The 21133-nt window shown below is 42.5% G+C and overlaps 1 protein-coding gene across 2 annotated transcripts in view; it reads left to right on the forward strand.

Annotated features, from left to right (window-relative positions):
• syt14a (synaptotagmin XIVa) overlaps positions 1–21133 on the forward strand; it is a 104172-nt gene that overhangs the window by 53616 nt on the left and 29423 nt on the right. For both annotated transcript variants that reach the window (XM_067988313.1, XM_067988312.1), the window contains exon 3: positions 14516–14793. In XM_067988313.1, coding sequence (XP_067844414.1) covers positions 14516–14793 — 278 coding nt within the window. The remainder of the gene's footprint in view (positions 1–14515; positions 14794–21133) is intronic.

The following is a 21133-nucleotide window of genomic DNA, read 5'->3' on the forward strand; positions in this document are numbered from 1 at the left end:
CAGCGCTGCTGGTGGCCACGTCCGGAGCGACGGCCCGCCCAATGATGCGCAACACTGTTTCCTCCAGCAGGGTGAGGACGTGTAGGATGCCTGTCCTCCCTCAGGTCTCTCCTGCTGCTGGCTGTTCCACACCACCTTCTCCTGCAAGACAGTGGGAAGTGTGTCATTGAGTATTCTGCAAGGTGTCTGGGTGATATGCCTGTCATGGTCAAATAGCTGCCAGTGTATGTGACCTGTGAGTGGTGGCTGTTTGGTCTGCAACTGTGGTACTATGTGAGGGTGAGATGCAGCATGCGAAGTGCAGCTTTGCGTACGGATGGGCAGCATTTGTTGGTGGGTGGGTGACCGGGGGGATGTTGTGCATGGAGCTGTGGTGCAGTTGGTAGGATGTGGTATTTGATACTTGCATTCACTCACCTTGACCACTCGTATCAAATCATTGAACTTTTTTCGGCACTGCACCAACATGTGTGGTGCAGTGCTCCTGGCATTCACTTCCTGGGCCACTACCTGTGTCTGGAGGGTCTCCTATCACCCTGCAGGTACAAGATGGTGCTTCTTTTGTCCACTTCCTCCACCAATGATGCATAACACTGTCTATTCCAGCAGGTTGAGGCATCCCTCAGGTCTCTCCTGCTACTGGCTGTTATGCACCATCTTCAGTGCCTCCAGCGCGTCGTCCGAGAACCTTGGTGCGCGCTCTCTTGCCAGTCCAGCAATCTTGCCTGCCATCCTGCACTGCTCTCATTGACTGTGCACCTCCCCTTTAAGAGTGCTGGCCACGCCCCATTTCGGACCCCCTGCTTGTGCGTGCAGTCTCTCAACAGTGCAGGTAGCACTGGCTGCACGTAGAAATCATGTTAATGACCAGAAGCACCGGGCTCGGGTTAATCGCGGACCTCGTTGCCTGCGCCCGGATTCGGGGGTTATCGAATTTAACCCTTTTTTTTTCTCTACAGATGCTGCTTGACCTGCTGAGTGTTTCCAGCATTTTCTGTTTTTGTTTCAGATTTCCAGCATCTGTAGTATTTTGTTTTAATATTTAACAATAACTTTCAGAATTAAAAGGATTTCAAAACTATTTTTAAAAAATAGAGTTATTTAGAATAACTCAGTACTTTAGATGAAATGCCCCTTTTGTAAAAGTTTAGCAGTCAATATAATTTCTTGATAGATGGGTAAGTAGCTAAAAGCACAATTTATAAGTGCATACCGTAAATATTTAACATGACAATGAATGAAACATTTAATTTGCAATCTTTTATTTTAACTTCTATTGATTTTGAGGTTGCATTTCAGTGATTTCCAAATGAGGTTAATATCCATTCATGTGCAATGTATTCACATATTTTTTTAAATAATAAATATAGAGAAGGCAACTGTACATAATGATTCTTCATTTGTTTATGTTGCTACTGGACTTTTCTGTGCCCTATGGGGAGCTTTTGACATGATCTATGAGCCGTAGTCAGTGTAGCATTGCAGCTCATAAAACATGAAAATTCAATTTTTGTTTCACACGACTGTCTGTGGGAAGCTTAGAGGATGCTAAATTATTCAGGAGAAAAGTACATGATGAATTTTTAAAATCTATTCATCTACAGATCACATCCTCCATACACTGCTGGGGTGGACCAAAAATAGGCATAATGTTATGGAAAAAGCACGTAAAAGGACATCCTCCCTTTAAGATGAATTGTGACATCACAGTATCACAAAATTGGAGGTGATCAGCCCTGCTCCCGCATAGTATATCAGGGCGCCCTTACCCTGAGGCACCAATCCAACATGTTGTTACCCACCCCACAGGGTCTTTAGATCTAGTGGGTCTTATTTAGATGACACAATGGTTGTCAATGTCACAAAAGGCTGCACTTCCTACCAGAGACTTCTGGGGAGTTATGCCAGCTGCAGGCTAAGAACTTGCACAAGCCCACTTTCACCAGGGAACAGCTTTTTCTATAGCATTGAAAGTGAGCTTAAATTATTTTGCCACTGGGTTCTTCCAAACATCATCAGATGACCTTTTTCACATTAGTCAGGCAGCAGCACAATATTGTATGAGAAAGGTCACGAATTCAGGAGGGCCTTGCAGTTTATTACCTTCTCCATGGACCCTGCAACACAAAGAGAGTGAACTGTCCAATTTTACAGATGGACATGATTTCTACTGGTGCAAAAAGTAATTGATGGAACCAATGTGGCATTGAAAGCCTCATATGATAACCCTCTTAATTTCATTAATAAGAGACTTTTATTCAATAAATTTTCAACTACTGTGTGATGCCAATCACCTTATATCATGCATGTTAATGCTTGCTACCCAGGAAGTTGTCATGACACTTTTACCATGTGACAATCAATCATACCAGCCTTGATGACTTAGATCCACGTATCAGGGTGGTTGATTGGTGATTAGGGATATCCCCTGCAGTCATAGCTTATGACTCCAGACATAGAGGAAGAACAAATATAATGAGGACTATAAGGATTTTAATAGAGCAGATCATGGATATTTGAAGTCTCCTTTTAGGTGCCAGGGTTAATTTGGTGGAGCCCTACAGTATAGCCCAGCAAGTGTCTCCAGAATAATTGTAGCTTGCTACATCCTTCATAGTATCAATATGCAGAAAGGGTTGCTACTTCATGAAAAAGAAAGAAAGATTTGCACTTGTAAAGCATCTTTCATGTCTTCAGGACGTCCCAAAGTACTTGCTCTCGAGGCAGTACAAAGAAGGTTCACTTGGTTAATCCCGGGGATGAGGGGGCGGACATATGAGGAGAGGTTGAGTAGATTGGGACTCTACTCATTGGAGTTCAGAAGAATGAGAGGCGATCTTATTGAAACATATAAGATTGTGAAGGGAATTAGGGGTTACGGGGAGCGGGCAGGAAATTGGACATGAATTTAGATTTGAGGTTAGGATCAGATCAGCCATGATCTTATTGAATGGCGGAGCAGGCTCGAGGGGCCGATTGGCCTACTCCTGCTCCTATTTCTTATGTTCTTATGTTCTTAAAGTGCTTTACAGCCAATGAAGTACTTTTGAAGTGTAGCCATGGTTGTACAGGTTATCCTGGCCACTGAGCAACTATCTGGACACATGCCTCTGGCTGAATAATCCTGCGATAGTAGACAGGCAAAGCACAAAACCATTGTTGCAGCTTCCCAGATAGTGTGCATTCACACGAAGAATATTGCAGCTAGCATCATGTTCCAGCTGGACATTGAGTGAGGGAAAACCCTTTCTGTTGATATAGTTCAGTGGGTGATCATGTGGAGCTTTTATTGACACATGGGGCCCATTAATGGCACCCTGGACCTGGGGAAACCTAGCCACCCTTTAAAAGTTAACAGCATACTCTCTCTGCTTAACTGGATCCATTGTAAATGAAATAAACTGCGATGTCCACCAGAACAGAACATCTGTCACCTGTTTGATGCAGTGATGCACTACAGACTGACTTATGTGGCTTATGTCCTCGGTAGAAGCCTGGAAAGATCAGATGGCACAAAAGGTCAAAGCACGTGTAACTTTTACATTCATCGACAGGGCTGTACCCCTGATCAAATGGGCTACATTTCAGGGGCCAGCAGCTGGCATAACTCAGATAATACTTCAAGTGGAAAATGCATCCCTCTCAGACAATGCCTTACACAAACTCAGGGAAGGCATCTCAGTCTGTGCACGCTGTAGCGTGGATATTTTCCCAGCCACAGTTCTATTGCATCTCTGGAATTTCTCAGCCGACATGTTTAAAAAAAATCTAAACCAGACCACATATTCCAACCTTGTCACATTTCAGGGTCTCGTTTCAATACCGCACAACAGAAATAGCAATTGAAAGCAAAATACTCCGGATGCTGGAAATCTGAAATAAAAATAGAAAATGCTGGATTTTCTGTTTGCAATTCATACAGCAAGTCAGGCAGCATCTGTGGAGAAAGAAACAGAGATAACAATTTTAGGATGGCCGAGCGGGTGCGTTCGTGGCGGGGGGTTGCTAAAATCAGGGAATCCCGGAGCAGGTCCGGAGCCCGGCTCCAACCCGCCCACTTCTGGGTTCCCCAATGACGCGCTTAGATGCGTGCGCAGCCCCCGCATGTGGGACTCCCACCGGCAGGATCCCACTTAAAGCAATTATTTAGATTGTTCAGGTCATTTGCAGACCTGATTGACATGATATTTTAGGAGGGGTGGGATTTTCATCTCAACAGAGCGTGTTTCCCGTGCTGGGGGAAACACTCCCAGTTGAAACAGACGTGTTGCAGCCACCAGCCAGTGGGAGCTGCAGAGGTCCATTTGACAGGTTGGGGGGAGACACTCACTCATTGCAGGAGGCCACTCTCAGTTTGGACAAAGTTTGGCCTGCACCACCCTCCTCCTAACACTAAAATTCACCAACTTGGAACCTCAACCCTGGTGTAGTCATGGACATCTGCAGCCTCCTTGATGCCGAGCTGCTCCCGGCTGGCCCGAGCAGCATCTTCTTACCTGTCGCTGTCAAAGTCACCACTGCCCTCAATTTCTTCTCCTCCGAATTCTTCCAGGGTGCCATTGGGGACATCGCCGGCATCTCTTAGTCATCTGCACAAAAGACCTGCAAATACACCTACACCCACTCTGCAGTGACCCAATGGGTGGCATCAGGTGTGGGTCTTCATGTTGATCCTCAGGAAAGGGAATTATTGCACAAGCCAGACAAGATTTGCAAAGACATGGCAGTAGTGGTGATAAAAACATTTAATGTGAGTGGCAAAAGAAACAAATCTAAATGAAAAACATGACATTCCGTCATACACCCTTGTGCACCCCTTTGTGCTCACAAAACCTTAGCCATACGTTTACAGGAACCCCTATGTGGTGCTGCCCCTGTGGCTTCGGCAGAGGTAGTGGCAGGTTGCTCTTGTCCATGCCCTGACCGATGAGATGCTTTGCGCGGATGCCCACTGGATTTCAGTGCCCGTGAGGGCCCCTCCAAAGACTGCTCCACCTGCACCTGTGCAGGGGCAGACTCAACCACTTGGAGAGGAGGCAGCATTGCGGGTACTGGTTGAGAGGGGGGCAACGGGTGAGACGTGGGAGTGCTTTGAGTGGCGTCCCCACTTCCATGTCCTCTTTCACCATCATCCCTCTCCTGGGCCAGGCCCACATCACTCCTTCCTTTGGAGGACTTGTGTGAAGCCTTGGAAGGCCAGTTGTAATATATCTGTCAGCCTGTTTAAGGCGGCAGAATGTTGCTCACCCTGAATCCAAACGACCATTGTCAGGGCCTGAATGGACTCATCGTTGAGCCATGCTTGAAGCCCGATGGAGGCTAGCCTTCCCTCCATTGCAGACATTCCCGCACTTACCCGCAACGCTATCTCAGAGATGTTTTCACATCCCTGTGACAGTATTCCACTCATGCAGGAGTTGGACTCCTCCATCCTCTGCACATTGTGGAGAGTGCGCGTGGCAACTGTTCCAGTACTTTGGCAATGTGCTGCTGCCCCTCAATGACTCTCCTTTTCATGGCTGGCCCCCAGGGTTCACCATCTGGGTCCAGCTGAGTAGAGCCTGGAGAAAAGTGCTCCCACCGACGCGGACTCTCCACGCCTGCCCCTGCCACCAGGGTCTGCTCAGATGTGCGTGGTGACTCACCATGTGCAACCCCAACTAACTGAGGACGGGGAGCCACCGAGGTGTGTGTATCTGCGCTGGTGGATGGCTGGCTCAGATGTGACGATGCCTCCTCAGAGGCCGGCAGGTCCTCTGAGGAATCGCCCTCCGCAGTCACGGCAGTCGCAGATGGCCCTGCAAGAGAACAGAAAGCAATATTAAGCATATGGACAGATTTGAGGTGCTGCAGATGCCAAGTGATGTTAAGACCATTCGCTATCATGAGTACTGAGGGTTAGATTTCTGTCACCAGCCGCTTGTGCACTCCCAGTCTCGGCGTCTGCCACGGACAGGCACTCCAGCGTATGGCTTAATTCCAGTACCTGCTGCTCTGCATCGGTGAGGACTACCTGGTGTGGCGGGCACCCTCCGGTCCTTGCCCTCTTCTGGGCATTCTGGCATCTCTTCTCCTATCAAGGCAAAACACAGAGAGGCAAGATTGAGTGATGGTTGCATACTGCCCCGCTGCATGCATTGGTGTGGATGGGGGTGACCGTGAGGGAGATGCATGGGAGGGTGCATGTGAGACATAGCCATGAGATTGTAGGAAGATTGGGTTGCATGGTAGTGTTCAAATGGAAACTGAAGTGGTGAGTAAGTGCAGGCAAGGTGAGGATGATGGTTGAGTGGATATGAGGAGTGATGTGAGAGCATTGTGGTGGCAGTGCAGAAGGAGTTGTTTGGTGGTGGAGGTGATGTGGAGGACGGAGTGTGGGAGAATGCATAAGTATACTCACTTTGGCTGACAGCGCTTCCTGCACTGGACCCAGGTTCGGGAGATGTTACTGCTGCTGGTGACCTCCTCTGCCACCTCGAGCCAGGCCTTCTTGGTGGCAGAGGCAGGCCACTTCCTCCCGTCCGCTGGGAAAAACATTTCCCTCCTCCTCCTGACCCCATCGAGCAGCACCTGGAGTGAGGAGTCTGAGAATCTTGGAGCAGCCTTGCCTCTGGGCTGCTCCATGCTGCCAATTTGGTTCTTTGTTGCAGGAGGAGCATTGGAGGACTGCCCCTTTAAATAGGGCTCCTCCTGCTGACAGCCTGTGATGCGGGTGTGCAGTGCGCCCGCTGCGCAGGTCTGCAACGGGAAACCTGGAAGCACGCGCCCAGTCGACCCCCCGCTGCCAACCCGCCTCCCTCCTAATATCGGGGCCAACGTTTCAGGTCGATGATCTTTCGTCAGAACTGGAAGAAGTTAAAGATTTAACAGTTTTTAAGCAAATACAGAGCCAGGCAAAGGTGAGAGGAGGAAAGAACAAAAGGGGAGGTCTCTGATAGGGTGGAGGGCAGGAGTGAATAAATGGCAAAAGGGATGATGGTGCAAGGCAAGGAGGGTGGTAATGGGACAAGTAAAGAAATAAAAGACGGATCTAGAGGAGCTGTAATTGGCAAGAAGTAGCAATAGATGATAAAATTGGCAAGAAGTAGTATAGATGATAAAAATTTGTATTTCATTACTCAACTTAAATTCATACATAAACTGCCTCAGACGGCTTTTTGATGGCTGGAATATTTTTTTAAAGTATATCAAAATATTTCATCTGTCCAATTGGGTCAGTTGGTGATTTGTTGCCCTGTGTAGAACTGAGTCACACCAACCAATAAAGTCAAAGTTTGATCTCTGGTCTGTGCTGAGTTAGCAAACATTAGCTGGGTGGGATTTAGGGCACTGCAGCTGGGAGAGGGGGGGAAATCAGCTAGGGTTCATGCTACTGATTGCTATTCATGACTCCTGCTGGAAAGTGCCCAATCGTCTTTGGATTCCTCCACAATCTTGCCCACCTCAATTGAGTGATTTTCTCTAATTTCTTGTCCCATCTTGCACCTCTGCTATTCCAACTGCATTACTGTTTGTTCCCCAGCCCCTGCTCCACTATCAGTGGTTGAGCTTTCACCACTGTGCCCTTGCTCTTTGCAACTTTCCCAAAACCGCTTTATGTTGATATTCCTTTCTCCAAAAGCCTCTTAAAAACCTTTGTCTTCAACTATGCTTTTGGTGCCTCCCTTAATGTTTCCCATCTCCTGCTTGGCGTCCTCCTCATTTCATCTAAAGCTCGCCAAGATTTTTTTCTATACGAGGAATGCTATAAAAAGTGCAAATTGTTGTTGCTGTTGACCATTTTGGTCACTGTTTTGATCATTTATAATTTCCATTCAGAAATATTTTGTCCATCTGGAAATGTACTTTCACATTTTTGCAATTCATACAGAATACATCATAGTTGGATTTATGAATACATGTCATCTCAATCCTTTCAGTCATAGCAACTCACTTTCTTACATTCTCCTTTAACTCCTTAACTGGGAGGTTGGACAGACCAATAGCAAATCTCCTCACAACTTCAACATCAATGCTGATCTTACTCAGGGAGACGCTGCAAGTTAGGATGAACAAGCTAGCATGTTTCCCCGTATATGGACACTGCCTAGTGGAATAGCTGAAAGCTGATGAAAAGTGAAACTCATAATGCTGGTGGATTCAGATATAGAATTCTGCTAGGCTGCAAAATTGTGAGTACACCAGTGTGAAGCAAATCTAATTTTTCACTACTTTACAAAACATTGCTTAGGAGGAAAGTTTTCTTTAAAAGGAAGGATTTTTTTTTTAAAGTTTCTATGAGGGACACATAAATAGTCTTTTCTACAATAAATTCTTAGTTGTTATAAATCTGCATACAGCTGACCTGCTTTATAATAGTCGCTAAGAGCAATACAACCAATGTCTTATAGTAAGGGCTATGTTATAGACAGGATGCTTTATCCGTTTTCTCTGTAAGTGAGAGAGCCATAAATAATGCATGTCATATCAAAGGTTGTGGAATATCAAACAGTATTGCAGTCAGGGGATGTTGTATCTGATAGGCAGATTTATATTTTATTGGCTATATATTCAGACAGTGGTTTAAACAGGCCCGATAGCCTACTAAAACCTGAGTAAGTGGTTTTGGACTGTATGGGGGAGAAACTCAACATCGTTTCATTAGTTTTTTGGGAGTAAAATAAAGAATAGGGAGATGAATTTCAGATTGCAATCTCCCATGTTGATCTCCCTCTGAAGTGTGCTGGCCGCCACATTGGAAGCCCGCAATGTTTAGGTATGCAGGGCACTGGCCTGAAACAGGCATTAGGCCCTTGCATATGCAAATTGGGGTCCTAACACCGACTGTAAGACTCCGATTAAAAATTGTGTACTATTAGGCGGACCTTGCTCCACACATGCTCTGTCCAGTTGTTCCAGGTCTTGAACCGCCTAATCTGCAATTCTTAAAAGGACCACTGGAGGCTGCACAAAAAATGGCCAGAAAACTTTTCAGAAGTTACATTCCTGTGGAGCCATGAGGAGCAGGAGTGTTCCTCCTGGTTGCACAAAAGTATCGCAGACCACTGTCGGCCTGAGCTCTCCCACTCTGCTTCTGCTTCCCTGAGTGAACTGGTTGGGTTTCTATAACAATCCAACAGCATTCTAACAATCATTTTTCTGGTACTAGCCCACAAAATATCAAATTTATTGAATTCAGTTTCACAACTTGCTATGGTGGGATTTAAGGTTATGATTGCTGAGTGGCTAGTCCAGTACCATAGGCATTAGGTACCCACATTGCTACGCATTTTGTGTTCTGAAATCTAGACAAATGATTTTTGGAATTACAGTAAAGGGTTAAATTATTCGAGACTCCACCAGTGGTGTGGAGCGTTGCAGGCTGTGGTTGGGAGATCAGGTCCACAGCTGCATGTGTCTAATTCATAATGCACCTGATTTTCAACCAGTGATTTTGGGGGCAAAATTGGGTCATGCTGCTGGTACGTGCGGGCCTCATTAACAACAAAAAATTATGCAAATATGGTCCTTTTCCAGAATTCGTGATTGTGGGTGAGCCACGGATAGGGCTTGGGACTCACTACACAGCGAATTCCAACATCCACAAACTCATGGGGACTAAGTATATAGTTGGACAGGGATATGCCCAGTGAGATGAGGCAAGTGGGCTCTGGCAGAGGGTGGGGGACCCAGGCCAGGGAAGCAACCTAGACCTCCAAAGCAAAAGGAAATATTGGCCCCCTTACCAAGGTGTCAGAAGCGGGGTTAGAAATTGGTTCTTTACAGGGGCGGGGGGTCAGACACTTCATCCACTTACCAGCAGGCACTGGGGTTTCCAACAACAACAGGATGAGGCTCCAGCCGGACACAAGTGGGATGCCCGCAGCGGTAACCTCGCCGGGTAAAGCTGTCGGGAGGCCAGCGAGGCTCACTAACTAAGTTGAAAATCTTTCCTTAGTGGGGCCCAGAGGAGCGCAAAGAAATTTTGAGCATCTGCTGCCTTCGGACTCCCCTTCCAGCCATGAGACCATCTTAATATAAGCATTACCCAAATAGAACTTTTGCAATTTCTCCTCGAGCTTTTCTTCAGATAATTTTGAAACTCAACCAAGTAAGTATTGTTGGAAGCTGAAGACAAACATTCCAGCAGTGGAGATGGCTAAATACCATTAATGCAACCTGGGAAATTGTGCATACTGCACATGGTCAGACAGCAAGATCTGTCTTTAGTTAACAGAGTCACAGCTCTGGACAAATATATCAAGTTCAAGTACAGGCTTTTGGAAAAGGCTGAATTCTTCAAATGGGAAATTTAGTGAAGGCGTATAAGACCCAAAGGACAGTCCAGTGAATAAATGTAATCATATTATTGCGAAAAAGGTAACTTTAAAATTTTTTTTTAAACCCATATTTTGGACACAGAAATTTCAATTACTGAGAAAAAATGGCAACCAGTTTTGTTTTTCAAAAAGCATTAAAGTGATTCAGTTAGTTCACCTTTTTTTCTTTTATATCAGTAGGTTTTCCTGACTGATCCTTTAGGATTGTTTATTTTTATAAGTCCTTAGTAGTTTTTCATTGAGAGATTTCTAGCCACTTACCCTACTTTTGAATTTTACATTTCCTATCTCTTCAGTCTGATTTGCTGCTGTTTTACTTTAAGTTAATCAATAAATGTGATTTTTCTATTACAAATGTTGACACAAGGTTTTCCCATTGCAAATGTTGACATAGGGTTTTCCTATTATAAATGTTACGAAGTGTTACCTGAAAATTGTTGAAGTAAGGGTAATGCATACAGGAAGTGCACACTATACTCAAGACTATTAACATATGACGAGTAGATATGCAGAGGCTGTTTTGCCATCCTTATGACCATTTAAATTGTCTCCCAATGGTAGATTTCATTGTGCCATCTGCACTGATTTGAAAAGTATGTTTAAAAAAAACTAAAAGGCTGTTTAAAAGCAGTGAGCTAAAAAAAGACCTTTAGTTTATTACAGTATTTAAAGAGTTAATATTTGTATAGTATAATCAGATCAACTGGTTGTAAAGGATTCTTCTTGTTAAAAGATTTTGGTGCTGGAAGCATGAAGAAAGAAGCTCAGAGAAGAATTCCAATTGGGAAGGAAGGCTGCAAGCAAGACAAGAGGTGGGGGATAGTGGGTAGGAGGTCAGGAGGTCATGGGTCATGATGCGGGTGTAAGGCCTGAGGTGGTAGGCCTGAGGCCCAGCAATTGCTAACAGCTATATGAAACAGGGGTTGGGGGATCAGGAGGAGGCCTCAACACCAGTCGGCAGCTGGAAGTGGGTTAGGCAGATAAGCTCAAGTGCTAGGTTCAAGGCCAGTCACTACAACTGAGGAAAGGAAATAGGGCAGGTAGAGAATGGATAGGCCCTGACTAGAGGATCAAAATTGGAATCAGGCAGCCAGAAACAGGTCAGCTGCCCAAAGATCAGGTAAAAAATATGGAAAATTGGGTGAAGAAACAAAATGATGTTGCAGCATGGAAGGCTTGAACTTACAGCGTGACAAGTAAATGTTAATATAGGATTTCCCCATTCTAATTGTTGGCATGAAAGCAATACTCAAAAATCATGACACAGGAAATCAGGGTAATGTTTACATAGATTATCGATATTGGACTGATAATTTATGGTAATATTACTTATAAGAAAGGAAAAATTATTTTTAATTTATTTGGCCTTTATTGCACACAAGCATTGTTAGATTATTACTGTGATACAGTGTTGTAAAACCCCAGTGCAGCTACTTACTGTACTCAGTTTGAATTTCACCATTCACTCTGCTTGCTCTTGTTCCCATTGCAGTGTGACTGTAATTAAACTGAGTTTACTTATTTAATTGGTAAGAAAGTAAATATTATTGACAAGAAAAAAGTATTGTCAATAATGAACAATAAGACGTGTGCAAATCAGTGTCTTTTCCAATATTTTTGTCTTATTCTGCTTCTTAAGAGTCTCGTTTTAGAGTACCATGGACGCTGACAGTGTTCCAGTACCTTGCCCAGTGGCTATTCTTCATCTCTGAGCCTAAATGTTGAGTTAACATCAAAAAGGCTTTTGATATATAGCCATACAAAAGTTTATTAATTAAAATCATAGCTGTGGGGATTCAGGGCAAACACTTGGAATGGATAAGAAACTAGTTGAAGGATAGGAACAATGATTACTTGGTAGAGTTATGTCAGAGGAGAAGTACTGAGTGAGGTGCCTCAGGGCTCGGTAGTGTGGACTAATGCTGTTTTTAATTTACATAAATGACATGGATTCAGATACTCAATGCAAAGTGGCCAAATTTGCAGGTGACACCAAACTAAGAGGGCAGTGGAATCGGAGGTAGCAGATCAGAAATTACGGGATAAATTGGACATAATATGCAAATATCAGAATAAATGATCAGAAGAATGGCATATAAAATTTAAGCGTAAGGTGCTACACATAGGGCGGAAAACTAGACAACACGTACTTCATGAATGGTGTTGAAATAGCTAAGGATGAAGCTGAAAAAGACTTGGGAGTCTTAAGGGATTCGATGCTAAACCCAGGTAGCAATCAACAAAGCCATGAGGATGTTGAATTCCGTAGCCAAAACAGCAGAATATAAGTCAAAGGAGGTAATGATCAAACTCTATGGTACTCTGGTTAGATTGCATCTTGAATACTGTGTCCAGTTCTCATTGCCAAGATATAAGAGAGACATTGAAGCACTGGAGGCAGTACAAGAAAAACCATGGGCTCAATTTTAAAACTGGGCCGGGAAGTGGGTGGGGGGGGGGGTCAAATTAAGGTTGAGAAACCCATTCATACGGGTTTCCCGGACGTCCTTACGATTTTGACGTAAGGAGGTCTTTTTTTTTGTCAGTTTCCCGTCCGACTGACTAGCCTGAGTGACAGGCTGGTCTCAGTCGGATGGGCGACCAGCCAGGGAGAGGACGTCTTCAGGTAAGTCTGCAAGTAGGCATTTGTTTGTATGGATGGGGGTGGGTGGGGGCATGGGGGGCATAGGTTGGCACGGGGGTCGTGAGTCATGAGGATGTGATCGGGGATCAGTCATGGGGTGGGTGTTGGGATCGGGGGTCATTGCGGGGGTCCGCGATCGTGGAGGAGGATTGGGGGTGGGAGGTTCGGAGTCGGGGGGAGGATCAGGGGTCGGGGGTGGGAGGATCGGAGTGGGGGGGAGGATCGGGGTCGCGGGCCAGGGGCCAGGGGTCCGCGATTGGGGGGAGGGGGTCCGTGATTGGGGAAGGGGGGTCCAGGGTCGGGGGTCCGTGAGCAGGAGTAGGGGGGTCCACGATCGGGGGTCGTGTGTCTGCGATTGTTGGGGGTCGGTACAGGTAGGTTTGTTAGGCCTGGGGGAAGCAGTCCTGCTCCTCCCGGCCCACACGCTGTGCCTTTCTAGGCACCTACCTGTTAGTCTTGGGCCTTCTCGCCTTCTTTCACGAGGCGTAAAACAGAAGGCCCAGGAATCACGGCCTCCTGGGATTGAAATCAGGAAGTCCAGAAAAATGGAGGCCCGAAGCCTTCTTGAAAGGTTTTAAGGCCCGACCCACCTCCTAGCTGCGAGTTGATCGCCCCCCTCTTCCCGCCCCGGTGGAAACAGAAATGGGCGGGTTGGAGGTGGGTCTGAAATGCTGGCAATTTTCAATGCCCCCCCACCCCCAACCCACCCATTTTTCAGTGTTAAAATTAAGCCCCATGAAGCTGATCCCCAGTGTCAAGCATCTGAGTTTTGAAGAAAGACTGGAGAAACTTGGACTTTTCAGCCTAGAAAGGAGGCATTTGAGTTGTGAATTTTTCGAAATATATAAGATTGTTAAATTCCTAGAAAAAGTTAACTTGCAATATTACTTCAAATTAAACTCTGGGAGTAGAGTTAAGGGGTATTCACCAATAAAAGGTGATTTTAGGACAGATATCAGGAAATTCTTCTTCATACAAAGTGCGATCAACATGTGGAATATACTTCCACATGGAGTAGTGGAGGCAAAAACTCTGGAATCATTTAAGAATGCTACAATGAGTCTTTCTGAATGGATGAATAAAGATGGGCCAAATGATCATCCTCATCCATAACTATCTTGACATCTTGTATTTGAAGACTTTTCCGCTGCAAGGACATCACTGCTGAGCTTGAACCTGACCTTACCCAACAATCACACATGTGCATTTCCAGCAAGGGTCACTGGATGTCAGGGTTTTTCCATAACAGTGATCACTTTAGCACTGTATTACACCTTATACCAAAGTAATTGCTAGCATAGTAAAAGCTCCGATTTACACACACTTTGTCATTCATCATTGCTGAAATATGGAACAACTACTAGACATTAATTAAAATTGTTTAGAATACGAAAAAGAGTAACAGGACTGAATAGTCTGGAAGGTTTAGACGGTATGTTTCTGTAAAATAAAATGGGTGCCAACTAATCATTTGGTTAGTGACACACCATTCCATTAGTAAGTTGAAAAAGTATTTGCTTATTATTAATTTATAATGTTATATTCTAATTAGAACACTGTATTCAGAGGATGAGGAGGACACCCCCACTTGATGAACTTCAACCTCCCCCCTATCAGGATGATAATGGATCACCACATCTCTCGTACACACCATCAGAACTTGATGACAAGTGTGAACTGTCTCATTCCAGTGCAGATTGCAACAGTCCACGCTGTTCATACAGTAAGTGCCCTAGCGAGGGAAGTGTAGGGCATGAGACTGAGAGCTACCACCACAAAGGATACGAGGAGGATGTTCCCAGCGACAGCACTGCCATCCTCAGTCCAGAGGTAATAGGAATGGAGATTTACTCCTGGTTTATCGAGTTATTTTACTCTTCAAGTATCCGTAATAATTACGGGAGTCGCAATGATTTTAAATTGAAAGACCTCATTGTATTGTTACCCTCACATATCCATCCTTCTTTGAGTTAAGCAGATTCTTTAACTTCATATAGCTCTGTAGTGTCTTGCTGTCCATTTGTTTATATATTTCATCTCCTCTTGCATTTTCAATCATTAAAAAGATAGGGCTGAACCTAGCAACCAAACTGAATTCCCTTTCTCCCCCCTCCGCCCCCCCGCTTTTAAACTGAAGGTTAAGCAGGGATCCAGCAGAAATGTTCAAAATTATCGAAGGGTTTTTTAGATTAAATAGTGAAAGAATGGACAGGAATTTCCTCAGAGCTGCTTCACTCTGCCTTCGTAACCTTACCATAAATACAGCAGAAACACCATTAATGCGTGTAAACAGGGCTTCCGCTGCACTTCCAGCAAAGTTATAGCGGTGGAGTAGGAGCATCTCCGAGGAAATTTCTGGCCAATATTTCCTGTGGTTGGTGAATCAGTAAGAAGGAGGCGTAAGATTATTATTAGTACCAAAAACATTAAAGGGGAACTTAAAAGATTGTTTTCCAACGAAGGTTTATTGGAATATGGAGTGGCTATTGAAGCTGATTCAGTAACTATATTTAAAAGGGAATTATATAAACAGGTGGGAAAAGAGTTGCTCTGGCCGCTATGCATAGTGACATCGTCAATGAATTACAAAGAACATGTTTATGGCGTCGCTACACTGAAATCAGAACAATTTTTGATCTTTGAAGAAGAAAACTATTAAAAGATATGGGATGGAGAGGGAAGTTGGATTGGATTAGTTAGCTTTGATTTAGAGGTAGCACCATTCATAGGCCTGATGGGCCAAATGGCCTTCTTCTGCACAGAAATTTCTGTGATTCTAAGCCAGTGTTGCTGACTAGCCACAGGCGTGGTTACAGCGACACCTTTTTAGCAACATGTACTCATTTTAGTAGAAAACGCCATACACACAATACTGGTGTATATTTACTTAACAATCATCTGCTACCATTCAGTGCTAAACTCTGCAGTCTTTCTCTTTCACCAAAGTTTGGAATTCTGGCATGATCTATCAGACACACCACATCTTAGTGCAGCTTCTAAGTTTTTGTCTACCAGTTGTGAGCAGTACTTTGACTTTGTCAGAGTTAATGCCGAGAATGTTGACTTGCACAACGAGACGCGCCAGTCCCTGACCCAACCCTGCTCTCCATCCAGAACACAGTTGGATGCTGCTTGCCCTCTACCATGATGTGCCCTGTTGGAGCTGCTGTTATTGGGCTTGCTTTCTTCTGCTGGCCTGGAATGGTTATTCTGATTGGTTGAGCTGACCATGATCACTGCTCCCCTCTCTATATAATGTTGCTGGTGATTCCATGGTGCTGAAGTCTGGCGGTTTCACCCATGTTACACACCATTTTAGTAGATAACCAATAAGCAGTAACCAAGGAAGTAAGTCACACACAACAGTCAAAAATCACTCGCGCACTCTGCTTTTCATCTTACCATTTTACCAACAAAAAAGATAAAGTACATATGCATACTCAATGCCAATATGAGTATTGAAGTCACATGCCCAACGACGGTATCTATTTTTTATTTACTAATCAAAAATGCAATTAGCCACATCTGAATTCCCAATTAGCCACATGTGGATCATTGCTAATGTATTGGACAACACCATTCTAAGCTTAACACAGCACGTTTAAGCATCATCTGATACATACAGGCCTCAACCCAGACAGCTAGCTGTGCACTAATAAACAACTCAAAACAGCTTAATATTACAATATTAACTGGATGGTCTGCATATTAAATGTATATGTATACTTAAATAAATGTAATATATATAAAACTACATGTATATCAATGAGAAAATGGTTGGCAGTGAGATACAAGGCAATTGTATCCGACTTGGGTTTTGTGATATCCTCAAACATCTCAGTTTAGTTACTGTCTTGTATATTTCATTATCGGGCATTGGAAGACCTTAATATATTGCCACCCTTGTTAGATCATTTCACATAACCCCAAATAAAAACATGCTGGTGTAACTAATTTTCCTAAATGTGCTACGCACATGTTTACTGATTTATTGCTTGTCTTCAGTTTCTCCGTCTTTAATCTATTCTTCTTACATAGCTGCTTGGTCTTTGCTATCTTCCACCATCTGGGAAATGGCAAACAAAGCAAAATATCTAACCATTGACTCATTTCTTACAAATCCAGGCATATCCCATTGAAAATACTGTGGATTCCTAAAATTATTCATAATACAACGGTTATTTTTTAATAAATGTTAGTTGCCTAAATAAAATTATTTTAATGGATGATCCCAGTTTATTTAAATGTCTTCTTTTTCACAGTTGCTCTTGTGGGTAAATATTTGAAAATTTGATAAATCAAATAGGTTGTAGAAGCACAACAAAAGAAATAATCTTGTTTTTATTAATGGCGCAAAAATAAAATTAAACTGTTTTATACACATGCAGTATTAGATTGGTAACTGGTGAAAGAGTGGATTGAGAGATATAAGAAAATGGGGTAAATAGAGTTGATCTATAAAAAAGGGACAAATAACCTTATTCTTTTTTCTAAATATTCTTGTGTTCCCAGAAGAAAATAACTTCATATAGGATTAGTTTTTCTGATTTTCGAGTCTTTTTTTCTGATGCTGAGGTCTTTCTTTATGTGTTTTTGCTTTTCACCCTTATTGCTGGCAATGTTTGTAATAGGATTTTAGAATGAGCTTTCTATTACTTGTGTACATGGCAAAAATGTACAATTCTTTTTGAATTATTCTACTGCTCAGCTTGTAATTGAAAATCACATGAAATATTTGAAAATTTGTTATCATGTGATATCACACAGGAAAGTTTGGTAGTTGAGCCTCCACAATGTTTTCATCACATAGAATCAAGTAGTCCAAAGAGACAGCTTGCTGAAGTACCAATAGGGATGCTGTAGGATGTGGGATCATGTCTGAAATCCTTATTTTACTGACTTCCTGATCTCATGCAGGTTGTTCAAGGACAGGACCAAGCAGAGGCAGAGTGCTATCCCACAGTGAGGGAGGAAAAATCAGAGGACAGCCTCACCATAGTTCTCACATGCAGTTTCTTTGTACTAGTTGCACAGCAGCATTGCCAATGCTTGATTCTAGCCACGCTCTCCATCTTTCACAAGGGGGGTGAGAGGAACCTAAGGAGGGATTAAAAAAAAACTATAATAAAAAGTGTGGGAAGAGCACTTGGAGATCCATGAGACCACTCTTCTTGGTAAAGTTTGATATATTATCTTACACTATGGTTGGAAATTCTTACCTTCTCATTGATAATGTTTTCCAGTCCTGTAGTGCGCAGTAGGGGGTTATCAATGAATGGTACATTTTTTCCTCCGTCTCTTTATAGAACTGCCTCGTCTCTGCTCAGTGGCTCTTTAAATGACATTAATAGATAGGAACATGACTTATAGGGAATCATGAGCACAAACCCATATTTATCATCCTGCAGTACTATGCACAACTACACCAAAGCACCAGATCCCCACACCAATGCCATTGTTACTCAGCATTTATGTGTGATATTATAGTCTTGTCACAGCTGCTTCATTCATGAGGTTTGATGTTATATATTAATGTTCAGTAACAATGTAATCTCATAAATGTGCTATTTAGGATCATCTATTAACCTTTGCTGATTCAAAAGATTATAGAGTCAATTGTTTGTAATGTGAATAAAATAATTCCAAAATAACCTGGTGATACAAAGTTTATTGCAAAATAAATTAAATTGCAAAACAAATAAAAAGGAGTACTTAAAGGAGTATATTAAATTTAGCAGCTTTAGACTTACCTATTTCTGATGCTGAACTGGATACAGCAGCTTGCAGCAATGCTGTGGTACAACAGTATAATATTCATATTAAGCTCCAGGGTACACTGATTGGCATTTTTGTAAAGATAGGATTTATTAATTCATCTGGGAGCAGGAATGTGATTGTGGATGTAGTTACTCCCTTGCATGTTGCTGTACACAGTGATAAGGAAGAAGGCAGAGATAACCCCAGTGCTTTGCTGAAACATCAGACACATCAGTTAACATCTGTCATAATCCTGGAGACGATTGCTATACAGCTGTAAATTGTAGAAGGTTACAAAGTTAATACAGCCAGCATTGCGTAAAACCACAGTAAATAGGATTACAGTGTACCGACGTGGAAATAATGAACAACAATTAAGTAGATCTTGTTTTGTCTACTGAATTTCAAATTATCTGTATTTTTGACCAAATGTGTTTACTTGATTACCTATTCAGGTTTTATTTTAAATACAAAATTAACTATGTGAAGATTACTTCTGGTCAATTATCTAATGTTACTGGAGAACATTTTTTAAAATTATGAACCTTAACCATTTTGCAGTTTACATGGGACAAGTTGTGTTTTATCCATCTTCTGAAATATTATAACCAGACAACAAGCTTAGCAACCCGAGTAAGTCTAGGTCATTTGACCCAACAGGTCTGAAGAATTGGAAAGACTGGAATAATCTTGGGTTAAAATCTTATTTAAAGTTTCATTCAGTAAAAATGTAGTTCTGACAAATTCTGCATAAATCATGTTTATTATTCTTATAATTGGGAGTAAATATAGAAAGTTTGGCAAAGAAAAAATGATTAAGTCGTTATTTTGACCAAAGTAAGATTTACTGAAAGCTTTTGCTTTCACCCTTTCACCTCTGGGACTTTGATTCCAATCTAAATTAGAGAGATGAAACAAAAACCTCCTCTTCCTGCTGACTGTTGGATATCCTAAATGAAATGGATTTTGACAGGTTCAGTCCTGTTCCTAATTATATCATGTAGGGGTAGTAGGGACTGCAGATCATTTTTTGGGGATTGAGGCGTATTATTGGGATTGTGTAATGGTGTATCTATGCTGCATCTAACCTATAATTGTATCCAATTTAAGATAGCTTGATATTTTCAATTGATGCAATATAATTGTTTTTGATTTATGGGTCTGGATGGGCCCATAAGCATCTACAAATTATTTTTCTAAAATAAACCTTGGAAAATATTCTCTTTGGGTTATTTAATTTAAGTTTTATAATCTAATGGGGATTAGGAGAGTGAATTGCTTCCATAGATATTGTACTGTCCCAGATTATGCATTTCCTTTCATTGTTGTCTGATATAATCAATGTAACAATCCTATCTGTGTCCATAAAGTATTCAAGAATCTCCTGTGTACATCAGAAACACAACATTGTTCACCTTTTCAGTGCTGAAGACGTATCTTAAATTTGTGCTCTCTTTGTAACTGTTTTATCAACCAGTTTGTTGTTGAATAGTTGTCAACTATTTTCCTTATTATAATCCTTCATAATCTTGATGGCCTTTTTTAAGACACCTCTTAACCATTTTCGCTTTAGGGAAAAAAGCCCTAGCTTCTCAAATTTTTCTGCACAGCAGGTAATATCCTAATGAATATATGCTGTACCATTTCCATTGTTTTTACAAAATATCATTCTTATAATGGGATGCTCAGAACTGCACTGTTGCCTAAATAATCCCACAGAAAATAACAAGTCAAGCAATATTAATGTTGTTTGTAAGGTTAGATATATAATATGGAGTTTAATTGAATTACCTTTAAGGGGTCCAGAGAGACAATTGGCAAATTCTACATGATGGAAGGAATGGATTTCATTGGTCAAATGGCCTTTTTTGTTCCATACAATTTTATGGACTTCCATGGATTCACTGGTTTCCATTGGCGTATTTGATTATCTCTATCTCTTTCTACCCTTATAGTCTCAAATCCCATTCCTAACTAGATATTTACCAAATTATTTTTTTGAAAGAATTAATCAACAACTTTTGCTGCTTTCACATATCACATTCCGTGAGAGAAAAATTGCTAAATTCTCATCTTGCTTGGGATTTACTCATTTCTTTTTGTATCCTCCAGTTTACCATTCAAGATTTAAGTTAACAGCTTGCTTACAGTTCACATTATTGATGCTGTTCAGCATTTCAGAGACCTAAATCATGTACAGGAGCAAGGATGTCTTACTGCAGTTATACAGGGCCTTGGTGAGACCACACCTGGAGTATTGTGAGCAGTTTTGGTCTCTTTACCTAAGAAAGGATATACTTGCCATAGAGGGAGTGCAGCGAAGGTTCACCAGACTGATTCCTGGGATGGCAGGACTGTCATATGAGGAGAGATTGGGTCGACTTGGCCTGTATTCACTCGAGTTTAGAAGAAT

Source organism: Heptranchias perlo, chromosome 8 (genome assembly GCF_035084215.1).
Source record: "Heptranchias perlo isolate sHepPer1 chromosome 8, sHepPer1.hap1, whole genome shotgun sequence".
Lineage (NCBI taxonomy): Eukaryota > Metazoa > Chordata > Chondrichthyes > Hexanchiformes > Hexanchidae > Heptranchias > Heptranchias perlo.